The 17,853-nt window shown below is 44.7% G+C and overlaps 1 protein-coding gene across 3 annotated transcripts in view; it reads left to right on the forward strand.

Moving 5' to 3' along the window:
* Positions 1-9,166: 9,166 nt before the first annotated feature.
* Positions 9,167-17,853, forward strand: part of LOC115134478 (plasma membrane calcium-transporting ATPase 1-like) — a 29,558-nt gene continuing 20,871 nt past the window's right edge. Inside the window, exons 1-2 of one of the 3 annotated variants that reach the window (XM_029668494.2) lie at positions 9,167-9,524; positions 13,722-14,161. In XM_029668494.2, coding sequence (XP_029524354.1) covers positions 13,963-14,161 — 199 coding nt within the window. In that variant the 5' untranslated portion in view covers positions 9,167-9,524; positions 13,722-13,962. Of the gene's footprint in view, positions 9,525-12,092; positions 12,354-13,721; positions 14,162-17,853 lie in introns of those variants that run through there. The other 2 variants (XM_029668492.2, XM_029668493.2) reach the window with 2 other exon arrangements.

Raw genomic sequence — 17,853 nt, forward strand, 5'->3', positions numbered from 1 at the left:
TCATCTCCAGCACCACTCCAATATCAACATACAGTATGTGAAAATGGTGCATTTCTATGTTTTGTAGTAAAAACAATTGAGGAAGATAAATTTTTCCATTGACATCATCAGTATTATTTTGGTTATTTTAACCAATTGTGAGTAGGCATTGCCTACTAATTGGCTGCAAATTGTCTACTAATTGGTTGATGATCGAAACACTTATCTTTATCTTTTTTTACCACAGAACATAGAAACACATTTTCACATATGTTGATGTTTGGGTGGTTTTGGAGATGATGAATATGAAGTGGAAAATTGGTGAAGTTTCCCTTTAACATTGAACTCCAGCAGTGGCGGCTGGTGGGAGGCGCTATAGGAGGACGGGCTCATTTTAATGGCTGGAATGGAATAAATGGAACATTATCAAACATATGGAAACCGCATGTTTGACTCCGTTCCATCAACTCCATTCAAGCCATTACAATGAGCCCATCCTCCTATTGCCCATCCCCACCAACCTCCACTGAACCCCAATAAATAACATTATCTTATGGCAAACGATGCAGGAAGTCCATACACAAAGGGGGCAAAAAACTTTGAAGTAGGGAAACAATTTACCACGCCAGTAAAGTTAATGGATCTCTCTTTGTTGTGATGAATGTTACTGTTTTCCTCTAGGTTTAGGAAATATTCAGAGCCTCATATGTATTCCATTGCAATATAAATTGTGGCCTAGGCACTTCTCGGGAAAATGTTTTACAATTTTAGAGAAAACATTCCAGGTGTTCAACAATGGCCACAAGTAGGCAGTATCACATAATATTTGCCAGTATTTTGTGAGGTCAATGCATTTGATTTCTTCCAACACTGCATGCAGATTGCATTTCATTTGATTTGAGAAAGGGTGATTGAAAGTAAATTAAATCGATATATTCTCCCTAAAACACAGTGCAACAATTGGATGCAGACACTTCTTCTCTAGTAGCCTACGGTGTACTATGTAGACAGAAGCAGTAAGTACCCTTCGTCAAAAGTAATTTAGAAGACTCTCTCATCCAGAGTCCCTTTAAAGACTGTGGTGTAGACATTAAAACGCTGTAGTGAGTGCATGCATTTTTATACTGGACCCCCATGAGAACTGAACCCACAACCCTGGCATTGCAATCACCATGCCCTACCAACTGAGCTACACAGATTATATTTTGTTACGGGTGAAACATCCCTTTAAACACTGTGGTGCAGACATTAAAAAGCTGTTCCTCTCAACATACAAACAAACATGATTTGTCCACTTACCTTGGCTAAAATGGATTGGGAAATTCTCCATTAGATCCTGATGGAGTGATTTTCAATACATTTGCTGAATGGACAGAATTAGAGTGAATTGAACCCCCCCCCCCCCCCCAAACCTGGTGAAAAACCATCTAATCCATTTGATCGTTGATCTTTGCTCTCCCTTCAGTACATTAGTTATTGAGCTCCACATTTTGTCAGTTTGTCAGTTTGAACAGCAACAGTTTGAACATGTACAATAACGTCAGAAACGCGATCCTGTTCTCCTGTTACCTGATGAAACATTGGCTTTCACTGAATGTTAATGAGACGTTTCTAATGTCTTTCACACCCTCTAGTCATTACCTGGACTGCAAAACTGGACGGCAAACATGTGTCCATGACCAGTTCCTTTGATTAGCAGACAGGTTGAGTGGGTAAGGTGCGGATTAATTTGATGCCATGGTTGCCACCATACGATGTGTGTTGCCTAGTGATGCTGTGTGGGGGCTAATCTGTGTGCATATGTCCCTAAAAGTACTGACGCTGTTTTCCTCTAAAATTATTAATCTTCTTCAGTGGCTTTGTATGTATGTGTGTGTGTGTGTGTGTGTGTGTGTGTGTGTGTGTGTGTGTGTGTGTGTGTGTGTGTGTGTGTGTGTGTGTTAGTAGTGCTTCTGGGGCAGACATGAGTGCTGCAGCTTTGTGCCAGAATATTTACTTTAACTTAAAGACACGCTATAGATTTGTAATTGCTAACAATCCTTAGTTTTAAGCTAACAACAGCTTTAGGCTTCCACAAGCTCCATGTCCGATGTACAGACAAGGATTGGTTGACTGGCAAGGTAGGGGAGGTGCGTCTGTTAGATTTAATGACATGCTTGCTTACCCACATATGACCATGTTTCGTGTACACAGACATCCAAAACAAAAGGCCACACTGACCAGCAGGCCATGAATTCTGCATGCCTAAAAACAAAAATAAATGACTAAGCATGCATCTTCAGTCCCCTTTCAGTCAGTCACTTGGTATAACACAATATGGGGAGTCAACAACCAATTATATTCACCTGAAGAAAACTGAAATCACTCCCAATGGGCCAATGAATACCTAGGAAGTAACGCTTTCCTGGCTATAATACCGGGGCTCGCATCCATTTCCTAAATGCTTCTCTCTTTAGCTCGCCTGAAGGAAGTAGGTGTTATGCAATTTACTAACTAATTTACCAAGCATATGAAGACTAAGGGATTCGTCTCTGACTTAAGCGTCTGTTAGTGGGGAGAGAGTACTCGTCCCCCTAGATGTTGCAAGTTTGGGTCTTGGTATCGGTTTTTGTGTTTGCTAAAAGCTAACTACTTTCTGCTCTGCTTGTGTAGCTAATGCTTCCTTGCTTGGGTACAATTTGTGTTTGCTAAAACCCCACTACTTTCTGCTCTGTGTGTGTAGCCAAGATGGCCAGTGGTAAGAGTAATTTCAAAAAGCAGAGTTTGAACCTCTGGCCATGCCCTATTTTTAGGAAAATGAAAGATGGCTTTGAGTGCTGTCCTGTTTGTCTAGGGTGAAAACATGCTAAGGAGGCTTTCGCCCATGAGCCAGTTTCGCCAACAAAGTTGTTTGGCTCAGCTATGAAGTACTTACAGGCCTGTTTCGAGGAGAAACAAAAACAGGACACAGCTCTACGGGTCCTTTTTCCCATGAAAACCCTTTGCGGGGGCTGCCCGGCAGTTCCTATTGTGTGAAGGAAAGGGGCCAAGCCAGAGGCGGGTTCATGGAGAGTTTTTGACCGTCTTGGTGCTTCTGGGCAGCGGGGGACTTCTTGGCATGGACACTGTGCTGGGTCAAAAGAGCGCGAGGTGAAAGCTGATTCTTCTGCACTGCGGGGGAAAGAGCAGACCTTTGCATACATAGCAAGAGGCCAGGAGAGTGGGCGTGTTCTCAGGGTGCAGTTACACCATGGGAGATGAGGACGCTGACGAGGGTGTATGGTCTGCAGTTTGCTGTGCATCCTCTTCCTGCTTTTTGTGGCGTGATTACATCAATGGTCCTCCTGAGTGACGTAGCGGTCTAAGGCACTGCATTGCAGTACTAGAGGTGTCACTACAAACCCGGGTTTGATCCCTGGCTGTATCATAATGGGCCGTGATTCGGGAGTCCCATAGGGCAGCGCACAATTGGCCCAACATCATCTGGGTTTGGCCAAGGTAGGCCGTCATTGTAAATAAGAATATCCCTGTCGTGCCTACAGGTGTTGTCTCCTTGAAAGGACTGCGGTCTGAGAAGTGTCCCGCAGGTTGAACACGACAGATGCTTCCTTACTGGGATAGGGAGTGCTGTGTGTGGGTACTTGGAAAAGGGGTGCTGAATATCAATTACATAAAGCAGTGGTCACCTATTGGTCGACCGCGAGGCGTTTCTAGTCAATGAACAAAAATGTCTGTAAAAATCCACCAATAAAGCCTTGCGTTCCAATTTTTTTTATCATCTCGCACTATTGTTGGTAGGTGCAACCGATTCAGCTGCCGTTTGCACCAGGTAGGTGAAGTGTTCGGATTTTGAAAAATGTCATGTACCTGAACAAACTTTGCCTCCCTGGTTGGCCCTAGAGCAAATCGAGTGCACTTACCACTGGCCAATCGGATGGCTCAGATTACCGTGTCTGCAGTAACATAGCAGGCATAAAAGAAAGCTACAGCCAAATTGATACTATGAGATTTACAACAAAAAAATCAACCATGACTAGAGACAGTTAACGAATACAGCAAAGAGCTGCTGGTTTTATGAGTGAGTTCAAATTTGTCAACACTTTTTATTTGTAACAAATGTGCTGAGAGTCGAGAAACAAGTACAGGGAGTGAGTGTTTAATAAATAAACGGAACATAAAACCATAAACACGAACAACACACTGACATAGAACAGTTACTAACACCTGAGGAAAAAACCAAGGAGAGTGACAGATATAGGAAAGGTAATCAAGGAGGTGATGGAGTCCAGGTGAGTGTCATGAAGCGCTGGTGTGTGTGACGATGGTGACAGGTGTGCGTAATAATCAGCAGCCTGGTGACCTAGAGGCCGGAGAGGGAGTATACGTGACAGTACTCCCTCTCTGATGCGCGACTCCAGCCGCAGGACACTGACAAAAGGGGCAATCCCGGGGATCAGGAGCGGACTGGTCACCTCTGCTGAAGCGCGGGAACCTGTTGAGCCGGCTGGGGCGTGGGAACCCGGCGACCTAGAGCGCCGAAGAAGGAGCAGACGAAACAGTACCCCCTCTGCGATGCGCGACTCCAGCCGCAGGAGGCCGACCAAAGGCACGATCCCGGGGATCAAGAGTGGACCAGTCGCCTCCGCCAAGGCACGGGAACCTGACGAGCAGCCGGAAGTGCCGGAGCCTGGCGAGCCAGCTGTGGCATGGGAGCCTGCCGAGCCCACCGAGTCTTGAGAACCTGACGAGCTAGCTAAGGCATGAAAGCCTGACGAGCTAGCTGAGGCATCCTCGGTAGACTCGGCAACAGACGCTTGACCTGCCAACTGAGTCTTGACACCCCGAGGTACCGGCTGAGGCATGAAAGCCTGATGAGCTGGCTGATGAGCTGCTCCGGCAGCAGAACCCAGACCAGACAGGTGCTGGAGTCCAGGTGGGTGTCATGAAGTGCTGGTGCGGTGATGATGATGACAGGTGTGCGTAATAATCAGCAGCCTGGTGACCTAGAGGCCGGAGAGGGAGTATACGTGACATTATTCAACACTTTTATAAGACAAAATGCGCATTCTCAGGTTAAACGAGTTTCACCTTTTCAGAGCTCTTTGGATTTTGATGTTCTTGCAAGAGCTTTTTAAGCAGGTCCTTTCTTTTCCACATTAAAGGTTTATATGGCAGCCATCTCGGCGTGTCATGTAGGGATTGACAGCTCTCCCGGGTGCTCCCGAGTGGCACAGTGGTCTAAGGCACTGCATCTCAGTGCTGGAGGCATCACCACGTACCCTGGTTTGATTCCAGGCTATAGGACAACCGACCGTGATTGGGTGTCCCACAGGACGGCACACACTTGGCCAAGCGTCTTCCGGGTTTGGCCGGGGTAGGCCGTCATTGTGAATAAGAATTTGTTCTTAACTGACTTCCCTTTTTAAATAAAGGTTAAATAAATTAAATTAAATACCCTGGGGTCTCATCTTCTGGTGGGGCGGTTCCTGAAAGTTTGCATCGTCTCAGAGCCGTGTCTAAGCCTATGGTACTGACCTAGGACCTGGATTTGGTCCTGGACACTGTGTGAGCCTCCGTTTGAACCATTGGAGTCTGTGGTCCTGAAGATCCTTTCCTACAAGACTAGGCTACTCATGGCCTTGGCATCGCCCAAACGCATTGGGGATCTCCGCGCTATCAGTACACCCTTCCTATTTGGAGTTTGCACCTGGCGACTCCAAGGTGATGCTATGTCCTAATGCAGCGTTTGCTCCCAAGCTGTTCCCTTTCTAACCTACTCCATTTGTTCCAGTGAACAACGGAGGTTGCATGGCCTGTGTCCTGTGCACGCTTTATGCATGTGTTTGGATAGGTCCAAGGATATCTGCATTTGTGACCAGCTTTGTGTCTATTTCACTAATCTAGATAGGGGTAGGGCTCTTTCTAAGCAGCGTGTTTCTCATTGGATTGTGGAGGTTATCTCCCTGGGGTATGAAAGCAACGGACAAGGGTTCACACTCCACTAGGGGTGTGGCAGCTGCTTGGACATTTTGCAGCAGTATGACAATTGGTGATATCTTTGCTGCAGTTGTATCACTTGGATGTAACTGCTCCCACGGTGCCTCATAGTGTTTTTATTGCTGGGTTCGGGAGTGGGTGTTAGGCAGCCCGCAGGTTGCGCATTTTTTTTTTTTAAATGGTACCCCTATTTCTCCCCAATTTTGTGGTATCCAATTGGTAGTTACAGTCTTGTCTCATCGCTGCAACTCCCGCACGGACTCGGGAGAGGCGAAGGTCGAGAGCCGTGCGTCCTCCGAAACATTACCCAACCAAGCCGCACTGCTTCTTGACACGATGCCCACCTAACCCAGAAGCCAGCCACACCAATGTGTCGGATGAAACGCAGTACACCTGGCGACCATGTCAGTGTGCACTGCGCCCGGCCCGCCACAGGATTCGCTAGTGCACGATGGAACAAGGACATCCCTGCCGGCCAAGCCCTTCCCTAACCCGGACGGCGCTGGGCCAATTATGCGCTGCCCCATGGGTCTCCCGGTCGCGGCCGGGAGACCACTGTGCAGCCTCCGCATGTAACCCGGGTTACCACAGTTCCCCGACTCTGATCGATGCTATGCAGTGCGTTAGACCACTGTGCAGCCTCCGCATGTAACCCGGGTTACCACAGTTCCCCGACTCTGATCGATGCTATGCAGTGCCTTAGACCACTGTGCAGCCTCCGCATGTAACCCGGGTTACCACAGTTCCCCGACTCTGATCGATGCTATGCAGTGCCTTAGACCACTGTGCAGCCTTCGCATGTAACCCGGGTTACCACAGTTCCCCGACTCTGATCGATGCTATGCAGTGCCTTAGACCTCTGTGCAGCCTCCGCATGTAACCCGGGTTACCACAATTCCCCGACTCTGATCGATGCTATGCAGTGCCTTACACCACTGTGCAGCCTCCACATGTAACCCGGGTTACCACAGTTCCCCGACTCTGATCGATGCTATGCAGTGCCTTAGACCACTGTGCAGCCTCCGCATGTAACCCGGGTTACCACAGTTCCCCGACTCTGATCGATGCTATGCAGTGCCTTAGACCACTGTGCAGCCTCCGCATGTAACCCGGGTTACCACAGTTCCCCGACTCTGATCGATGCTATGCAGTGCCTTAGACCACTGTGCAGCCTCCGCATTTAACCCGGGTTACCACAATTCCCCGACTCTGATCGATGCTATGCAGTGCCTTAGACCACTGTGCAGCCTCCGCATGTAACCCGGGTTACCACAATTCCCCGACTCTGATCGATGCTATGCAGTGCGCGTGCGTGCTTTACTAAGTCACGACAGGTGTTCTGTCGTTTTAGACTTGTGGTTCCTTGTACGAGTTCTGACCTTTCAGACTCTCAAGGTAAGTATTGTTCTTGGAACTGTGGGGTCTATGGACTTGGACTCTATGGTCAGGGCGCATAGCCAATTTGCAGCAGGTTCTGGTTCCCTATATGGGGGTCTGACAGTTCAGGCTTCTCGGTAAGTATTAGGGGAAAAAGGTGGCTTCTGTAACTCGTTTTTGAAGCCAGTGGAACCTGTGTGTGCTTGGGCTGCCATAGATTGGTACCGTCTGAGCCCGCCTGGGGTGGGATTGTATTTCCCCATCGTATGTTATGCTGAGTGACCGACTGAAAGGAAACGTACAGTCATGAATATAACTACTGTTCCCTGAATAAAGTTACATTTTTCAACCAGTTTCCATTTTCAAGATTATTAAGGTGAACAGATGGATACGGGGTCTTAGAAAACATCTACCAGAAAAAAGTCTTAAAAGGTATCAGAAATACATCAAAACACAATAATGTTAACATAAATACCCCTGCCAACATATCAAAATGTTGTTTTGGAGAAATGAATTGTAAGTTTAAGTAATATTGCCTTCTTGCTTGTAACTCTGTTATCAAAAACCACATGAGGAGGAAGGATAATGAAAGTTCATAGGGGTAACAAGTAATGGTATCAATTAGTTATAGTGATTAAATTTATAGCAATTTTGATTATTAATAATGAAGTGATTAAAACTCATCATTCCAATAGCAAATCTGAACCTATCACAGACATTTGTTTCACAAGTTTGGGTAGCGCAGTACAATACAGTGAGTAGAGCACAGTAGAGTACAGTACTGAGTACTGTACAGCACAGTGTGTAGAGCACAGTAGAGTACAATATATTGTACTGTACTCTGTTGTGCTGTATTGTACTGCACTGTACTCTACTGTGCTGTGCTTTGATGTCCAAACGTGAAACATGGGGAGAATGACATTCGTATCCATAATTATGCATTTCTGTGTAGTAGAGATCAGGGGCCCATGAGGTAAATCTGTTACCGTAACTCCGTTACCGGGTGTAAATCTACCTCACTTGCTGTAGTTCAATAACCGAAAGAGATTTTTTTTCAAACTCGAGGTGTCATGTCATAGCTGACACCCCATTCTTTATGCAGACATCATCTAATCAGAATTCGGAGCAGGTATTTAACGTTTTTGGAAAACGTGGTCACATAAAAATGACCAAAGTTTGCATCTGGACAGTTCTCCCACTAAATTAGTTTTTGTACAAAAAGTAGTCCTTGTGTATGTTATAATGTCCTCTTCCTCTGCTGCCCTACATATCAGATCTGCACATTCTGCAAAGGCAACCGGGTCTGAACTGCATTGTAATCTCTCTCTCTATCTGTCTCTTTCTGTGTGTGTACTTGTGTGTGCCTCTAATCCTGCTGTCTAGCTGCAGTGTATGTGTGGGTGTGTGCATTTGTGTATAATCCTTCTGTGCCGTGTGTATATGTGCGTCTGTAATCTGGCTGTGTGTGTGCATGTGCGTAGGTGCAGTGTAGTTTAATCCTCCTCTGAATGTGGGCATCTGTGCACGGGAGGGTGTGTGCATGCATGTGCGACATGTGCACTGCATTTCAGTATGTGTAAAACACAGCAGTAGTGAGGTGAAATGAGGCCATGATCATGGGATACTTGGCTTGATCTCTTAATTGGGGAGTTGGGGGCGTAGTGAGAGGCAGGACCTCTGTAGAACAAAGGGGACGGGAAAGCAGTCTGATTAACATAATCCCCTGCCCATCACTCCCAAAATCCCTTGGAGCTATAGCTAACCCAATGACTGGTGGGTGAAGTAGGGTGGGGTTGAGTGAGGGTACACCGGTTTAGTCATTTACTCCACAAGTGTTTAGCGTTCTAGTGCTACAGAGTACCACACAGGCAAAGACTGAGCCACTGCCACGCAGCAGCCCCTGGACGGATATGCATGCCTATTTATAGCTAATCCTGTTTCGGTGAGGTCGTGCTCTCTACTGTCCCTGAGACGGAGCAATCGGAGTTAAGCGCCGCTGGCGTGCTGTCGTCGTGCAAGAGAGGGCTGGCAAAGGATGAAGCTAGGCAGCAGACCGGGCTCCACACATTCGTGTGTGTGGCCGTTGATGGGCAGATAGACAGGGCTCTTCTGGATGTTTCTGACATGGCGGATTCCCTTCACCTCGGCACACGAGCCCTGCCCCACCGGCGGGCCCCCTCTGTGGCTCACCTGTAAGTGACTCCGCCTTGACATGAACTATCACATCAAACCAACATAAACAATCATTTGTGGGCTCTTGGGTGATTTCTTGGATCTCATTGGATTTGCAGATAATTTTATTAGAATGACTTGTTTTTTAGTAGAATTCTGAAATGATTCACTTTTTGTTGGTCAAAATAAGACATTTGCATTACCAGTTGAGAGAATTTTAAAAAGCTTTGCCAATTGTTTATTTATCCTTTTGTTGTATGTTATTTGCTCTGTCACGCTAACAACCCACGCACATGCTCACACTGTCGTAGCAACACATAAAACGTTATTAATATATTCTCTGTCAGAATGCATTTACGGGGGGATAGTTAGGTACCACCATAATAAGATGAAGCATCTATGTAGCTGGAAGCAACATGACATGGCTTAAAATGTTGCCATGTCACCAGCTGTTTGAATCGACGTGTTTCCGTGAACCTCAACGTTGTTTTTTACGGAATTTAAAATCAAAACATTTTCATTCGATGACGTATCGACGTGGGAATTGTTGGCTTTTTTAGTTTTTTTTTTACAAATGTATTGTAGTGAAGTCATCAAATAAAGAAGAGAGATACAGATAGAGGGGCATGCAGACAGAAAGGGCTCTAGTGAGAATTTAACCCCTGCCCAAAGGGGGGGGGGGGGGGGGGTGATCGGAAGTCATTAGCGGTGCCATTAGACCCGACTCAGGACTATCATTTCAAATAGACTTCAGGATTATGCCTGTTGTTGTAGTATTGATGGCCTCAGTCGAGAAGGAAAGCTGTCCAAATGAATTACTTAACCTCCCCAACTTTGACCTTTACAGCAGAAATCCATTGACTCATTTTCTCCTGTTGTCTTTGTTGTTATGGAGTGCTTTACTTCTTCATCCCCTTTCCCTTTGAAGTGTCATCGATTCATCATACTTTAATGCACACACACACACACACACACACACACATACAAACCCGAGAGAGCACACACTACGAATGCACATCGCACACATTGCATCCAGGCACGCACATCGCACACACACAAACACATACACATTTGTGTTTCTCCAGCCTCCATTCAGCATTAAGACAACAGAAAAAGATAATTGACGAGAGAGTCTGGTTTTTTTGTGCTTGCCTTTACAAGGTCTTTCAATCATTTTCATAGTAACTGAGATTCACAAAGACAAAACGTGTAATGGATGGAAGAGAAAAACATGCATGCTCATCAGCGAGGTCATGAGGCTACTTTCGTTCTGTTGAAATGCAACTAACATCCGCACATGTTAATGGCTGAATTCTTTCTGCGGGCAGTGTATGAATTCAAAGGCAGAGAACGCCATAGACAGAGATCCTGGGGGAAGGTCCAAACTGATATAAAAGGTCCTGACATTAAAGAGCAGAATGCTTCCAGCCAAAATATATCTTAGGTCAATGCTCTGTATCCTGTGAGTCATTTTTATAGAAATATTCATATTTTATATTGTTCACATTATTGCCTAGATTCGACACACATTTTCTAATGACTTGCTCCCTGAAGTTGTAGCGTGTCCCGAAGTTGATGAATATAACTTAATCAGCTTCGGTCCGCGATTTGGCATCATTACACTTGCAGTGTCACTAGATCAAGTGGAAGGGGGTCTCATCCCGCAGGACTACATTGCAGACCGATGCCAGATCTTACAACACCTGGATAGGTATTTAACACATACGTTTAACACATCTTATCATATAGCAATCTGATGCCTAACTGCACAGTTGATGACGTGGCACGCAACAATTGGTTGCCGCAATGCAACGCCTGCCCATCTAGACGGGCAGGAACTAATCCATCACTGTATGTTACAGGTGACCCTGTGACGTTATGTTTGTTGTTGTATTGTGGCCCAATTAATCTAGGCTATTTAGGCTAGAATGTGCTCAAACCATTTGGCTATAACTCCACGGCTCTAGTTTGTCTTGTAGTGAGATCTACATAATCAAAACGTTTCACCAAAAGCAAACGTTTCACCGGACGAGGCTGTGAAAGCATATTTAGTGCGGCAATTTCCTTAATTAAATAGAAAGCGCTCACCTGTTTGTGCTTAAGGGCATAAAGTAGACCTCAGAATATAATCAAAATTGTCAAGAGAAGATTGTGTTCCATGGCCATTCGGTGTCAAACAGAAGTGAATAAAAACATCTGGTGGCCTGTGTTATCTATCCTGTGTTCCTCCCTTGAGTAGGAAGTTCAGTCTACCTGTAAAGGTTTCAACCAAGGATGGGTACATTCCCTGGTTGCGATTGTAAGATATTCATCCTAATTCAGTGCCTTTTAATTGTTCTCTAGTCTGCATTTTGAAAGATGTAATTCACCACAGGCAAAGTAGAGCTGAATGGACAGTGGTACTGAAAACGCTCGTGAAAAAATATGGTGAGGCTGTGTCTTCACTTTTCCACAGTGTCTCCCCATCACAGTGTTAGTGGCTCTCTCGGGGAAGGCAAGCAGTGACTGTAGAGCGCACCGATGCCACAGATTGTCTAATTAGATTAAGGAAGAAGCTTTCCTGAGATAATCATTGAGCGAGCCTTTTCCCTCTAATGAAGCCTGCGTCGGTCGAGCGTGTGCACTGAAGGTCAAACCTTGATTTTCAAAGGAAGAGTTGCAATTTGGACGTAACCCTGAGAAGGGTAACTATCTGGATACCCTCTGAGAAGTGCTGGTAGATGCTCCTAATGGGATTATGGGGATGTTTCTGGAGTTCTGTGAAAGACACTGCCTTCCCTAATCGGACCTGTGGTCTTACCGTCATATACCTCCTGTTGCTATAACGATAGGAAAAGGGTGGATTTCTAGTAAGTACACTCAATCTTTTGGTCAACGCAGAGGCAATCTCTAAAATCAATAGTGAGTGTCAGTATTAATTGTTGTACGGAAAATGTGTCATGTCTCTTTAATAATGCTCAAACTGGTTCCATCTGCTACCGTTGTAAGGCGTCGTCCAGTGTCACTTGTTAGCCGTGCTTGCACGGTGTCATTCCTCGAAGGGGCTATACTTCTTATTGCTCCGTGTGGATAGAAATAAGAGAGGCCTGATGTCTGGTGTTTGAGTCTGGGCCTGCTAATCTGGTCTCCCTCCGTCACAGACACTGTCTGATCAGCTGTAAATTACAAGACTTTCTCCACCACCGAATCGACTCCAAGGATCGATGTTTTCAGGCGTCACAGTTTTCATTGCAAGGCACACCCCATCGTGCTGACAATTAGTTACACCCTGTGTGTTATTTATTAGCCCCACTAGGCTTAGATGTGTCAGTAAGGATGAGCAGATAGGTCCTCAACATCTTTGGGTCCTTTTTACAGCGTTTCGCTTCAAATTTCAGGTACATAAAGTCAAGTACACTTTGCCCAAAGCTGATTATTTCAGGGCCAATGTGTCAGTTGTTTTTATGTAACTGAACTCATTTGTGCCTTTCCGGTCTTAAATAGACTTTGCAGGGCCTTGTGTTTAAAGCCTGCTGTCACTTTGTGTACTGGCCAGTGGGTGTGAGTGTCAGACAGGCTCACCCCTAACAGAACTCTCACTTCAAGTTGATTGAGTCAAAAAAACGATTGATTGATTGATTGACTGAGATGGGATCGTCTAGAGCTATACCAGAGACCATCAAAATGTCCTCATCATTTCAGGAGAAGGGGAATGATTTGATGGTCATGCCATCGTAGAATTCTGGGTGAATTCTTCCTCAAATAGCTTTTCTATACAGAGGCTGTGCAGAAGCTTGGCATAAACATTGCTAACATTGCTTTAACAGACGTGTGTTTCAAATGGTAGATTCCATATGTTGCTGGGAGATCATGTGTGGCTCAGTTGCTAGAGCATGGCACTTGCAACGGCAGGGTTGTGGGTTTGATTCCCACGGGGGACCAGTGTAAAACAAATACGAAAATGTCTGCACTCACTACTGTAAGTTGCTCTGGATAAGAGCATCTGCTAAATGACTGACATGAAAATGCAATATAAAATGTTTACTGCAAATGTGTTGATCAGTAGTATGTTGACGGGAGTATCAGTGTACCTAAATGATTTGGGGTTCAATGTTATTCTTTATTTGTGTGACATTACTAGATAGCATTTCAGCCATATGCGGGATCAGGTTCCTCATGTCAACATGAATGACTTCAGAGATAAACCTTTACTCAATATTTGTTTTTTGTCTTTTCAGATGTAGTCTTGTGAGGACTTAAGCCAACATCAACAGCCAAGATGAGAGAGTGGGCTTACAGGAATCAAATTCAAATGGCTTTCTACATGTCCAAGTCATGCTCTAAGGAGTCAAGCGACGTACACCCCTGAGAAATAACAGCAGTTTATGGGAAATACCGTATTTTGCCTCTGAGGATTTTACTTGCCTTTTTGGGAAAGCCTCTCTCCACCACCCTTGAGTGGTGCGCTGTAGAGGAGACATGGCCAGCAACTCGTTCCGTGGGTCAAAGCGTGGTCGACATGCACAGGCCAATCATGATGTTGGAGACTTCAACTGCTCTCTCAAGGAGCTGCGGTCTCTCATGGAACTCAGGGGACCTGAGGGAATAGCTAGAATCCAGGAATGTTACGGAGATGTCGAAGGACTATGTACCAGACTAAGAACATCACCTATTCATGGTAAATATGCTGCTGAGCATCTTGCTTTGTATTTTTGTTCTTTTTTTCAGGTCTGGTGCTTCAGACACCAATTCTCCTATTACTCATTGGGGATAGGCTTAACTCCAATCAGCCTTTTGGGGGCCATACGCCTTTTGGGGGCCCTAAGTGAGATTTGGTTGGGCCCCCCTGCAGCGAATTGTAATAATTTACAAATTGAAAACCCCTAATTGAAGTAATGGACGTATTCAATTTATGAGTTGATTGCCGATTCATCTGGTAGCTGAAATTAAATTGACGTCAACCCGACCCCCCCCCCAATTACAAGTTTGTGGTTACATTTTGAATACAATAACAATTCAAAATAGCATCTACAACTGCCATGCAGAATGATTCTAGATACTGCATTGATTCCATTGGAGTTGTCATGAGTTGCTCCTCCTACACCAATCTCAAGCCTTTTAGCACAATGTCTTGTTGAGTTTATTGAGGGGAACTGGTGTGGGCTACGGTTTGGGCTCTGAGTGGAAGGCACTCTGCAGGGCCCGGCTGTCACTTCTCTACACATGGGGATAACTCACACTTTTCACGCAGCACCGATGACAGCTGTGAGTCTCTCTGGGTAAGGTTCGAACAGATTTCCCCACCTGGTTTGTGCAACATTTGCCCCTTTTATTATTTTCAACATTTTTCAAGCGCTTTCAAATTGGTTGTTGATCAATGTTAGACAAATATTTTCAGGTCATGCCATAGACTTTCAAGTAGATTCAAGTCAAAACTGTAACTTGGCCACTCAGGAGCATTCACTGTATTCTTGGTAAGAAACTCCAGTGTAGATTTGGCCTTGAGTTTGGCCTAGGTTATTGTCCTTCTGAAAGGTGAATTCATCTCCAAGTGTCTGGTGGAAAGCAGACTGAACCCGGTTCTCCTCTAGGATTTTGCCTGTGCTTAGCTGCATTCCGTTTTCTTTTTTATCCTGAAAAACCTTCCAGCCCTTAATGATTACAAGCATACACATTACATGATGCAGCCACCACTATGCTTGAAAATATGGAGAGTTGTACTCAGTAATGTGTTGTATTGAATTTGCCCTAAACACAACACTTTGTATTCAGGACAAAAAGTGAATTGCTTTGCAGAATATATATTTTTCTGCACAAGATTCCTTCTTTTCACTCTGTCAATTAAGTTAGTATTATGGAGCAACTACAATGTTGTTGATCCATCATCAGTTTCCTCCTCTCACAGCCATTAAACTGTTTTAAAATCACTATTGACCACATGGTGAAATCCCTAAGCGGTTTCCTTCCTTTCCGGCAACTGAGTTAGGAAGGACGCCTGTATCTTTGTAGTGACTGGGTGTATTGCTACACCATCCAAAGTGTAATTAATAACTTCACCATGATCAAAGGTATTATTTTTACCCACCTACCAATAGGTGCCCTTCTTTGTGAGGTATTGAAAACCCCCCTGGTCTTTGAGGTTGAATCTGTGCTTGAAATTCAATGATCGACTGAGGGACCTTACAGATAATTGTATGTGTGGGGTACAGAGATGAAGAAGTAATTCTGCTTTGACATTATGGGGTATTGTGTGTTGGCCAGTGACCAAAAATCTCAAATGCATCCATTTTAAATTCCGGTTGTAACACATCAACATGTGGGAACTGTCAAGGTGTGCTAATACTTTCTGTTGGCACTGTACATACAATTAATACATTAATTTGTAAACATGTATAAGCATTAAAAGCATTACAACTAAAATCCTTTTTTATAATTCAGAAATATGCATTGATACACATTTACTAGCAATTATAATGGCTTTTCATGTTTTTGCCAGTTGTAGGCTGTTGGGAAACAGGAACCAGCTTTACTCAGACCAAGCCGTTTTATAAATCCCTATGTGGATGTTAGATGTTCATGGCCAACATGTTAGCCAAACAACCTTTTCCCATGTCGATACTGCTATGCTTGTGATGATGCCCTGTTCTGCTCCAATCTATACCTGAATTTGTCAGTCAAGAGCACACATAGCGTACACAGGCCAAATTGTGACAAGCCTTTCAGTGCTGCTTCTCCATTGTCCTTCTGCATAATCCCGTTGGTGACCTTTTGGTGAACTCTTAGGGAATGGGATTTGAATGGGATTCTCAGATTACAAAAAACATTTCTAATCCTGCCGCATACATGATTCCCAATTTAAGACTGTATAAGAAAAGGAGTACAGTTACAAATCCATGTGGCACACACACATACATTTTGCACTATAAAATGCAAATGGCAGGTGCTCGTATAAAGGCACCCATATACTAGGTTCGGTTTGCTCCTGGCAGAACTCGGCTAGGCGAAGGGAATTCTCCCTTAAATGAGAAAAGAGTGGCAATATAACTGTTTGTCCTTCTTGAGACGCCGTAGCAACAAGTGCACCTCAAAATAGTCTGAATGAATCGAAGATAAGTCCAGAAATCTGTAATTCGGTGATAGGGTGAAGAATCACGGCAGGTTTTTTTTTTCTCCCTGAGTTGGAATCTAACCTTAAAGCTCAGAAGAAGCAGCATTGCTTAGAGGGAATAAGCATACTAACCCAACTCAGGTCAGAGAAGGCCAATGCTGTGCTGCATGGAGTCACAAAAGCAGCCATTTGACCCCTACTGCAGTGATAACAATGACGTCATCAGCTCTCCAGGGGGAACGCAAGATAGGTCACGTCTCATGATATTAGTTCAAAGAGCTGCACTCTTACTCTTTGATTACAATTAAAGTTCATTCTAATTTAGTTACATCTACCAGTCTCCTGGAGCATAAACAACAACATAAAATATATATATATTACTCCTTTTCTCCTCAATTTCATGGTATCCAATTGGTAGTTACTTTTAATTGTTTTGTGCAGAACTGTTTTGTGCGGCTCATATGATCAATTGTAGACCATCTCTCCTCACCCGATGAACTTTCCCGGTTTATTTACTCCTCATTCCTTGATTGACGTTTTGTGCCCGCAAACAGCAATGCTTGTCATCTGGAACCGCTAAATGATTTTTAAAAATTAAATCCATATGTTCGCCACAACAGAGAGCAACGTCTCTGTTTCGCACACCTCGTTGGTGGCTCTGACCATTTACTCTTTAGGTACGTTAAAATACATACACACTCAGGGCAGAGTTGTGACTTCTATGTTCATGTGTAACTCACATGATCGCAAGGCTTGTCACACAGTGAGGAATTCATCGATGAAATCCTTTCAGCGAGAATACATGTCCAACAAAAAGGTTTTGGTTTGGGGTGGTTTGCGGTGGTTTTCTTATGACGCGTGCTATTTAACGGACTGTCGAGTATGTTGTCTGAGGGAAGATGAGGGCTTGTGCGTTTCGAAAGTCATTGATTCCCTGCTGTTGACCTCGAATGACTGTGCTGACGACCCTCGTGGCAACACTTCACGGGCTATATTCACGCCCTCTTTTGTCACGAACACAGCCTCATGCAGAGCCACCTCAAAGGTCTGAAGCGTCAAGTTCGAAAGCCTCCGAAAACAAGCCAAGCTTACCGTTCTCGACAGGTTCTGTCTCTGCCGTTCCGTCTGTGAACGTAGAACAAATCTAAACACAGGTCTGCACTACATTGCTCTAAAAAGGGAGCTCAGCCAGGAGTGAGTCATGCATGCATTTGCTCATGTTTGAATTCTAGACAATGCAAATGCCTTACAGTTGTTCATTA

The sequence above is a fragment of the Oncorhynchus nerka genome, linkage group LG9a (assembly GCF_034236695.1).
Source record: "Oncorhynchus nerka isolate Pitt River linkage group LG9a, Oner_Uvic_2.0, whole genome shotgun sequence".
Taxonomy (NCBI): Eukaryota; Metazoa; Chordata; class Actinopteri; order Salmoniformes; family Salmonidae; genus Oncorhynchus; species Oncorhynchus nerka.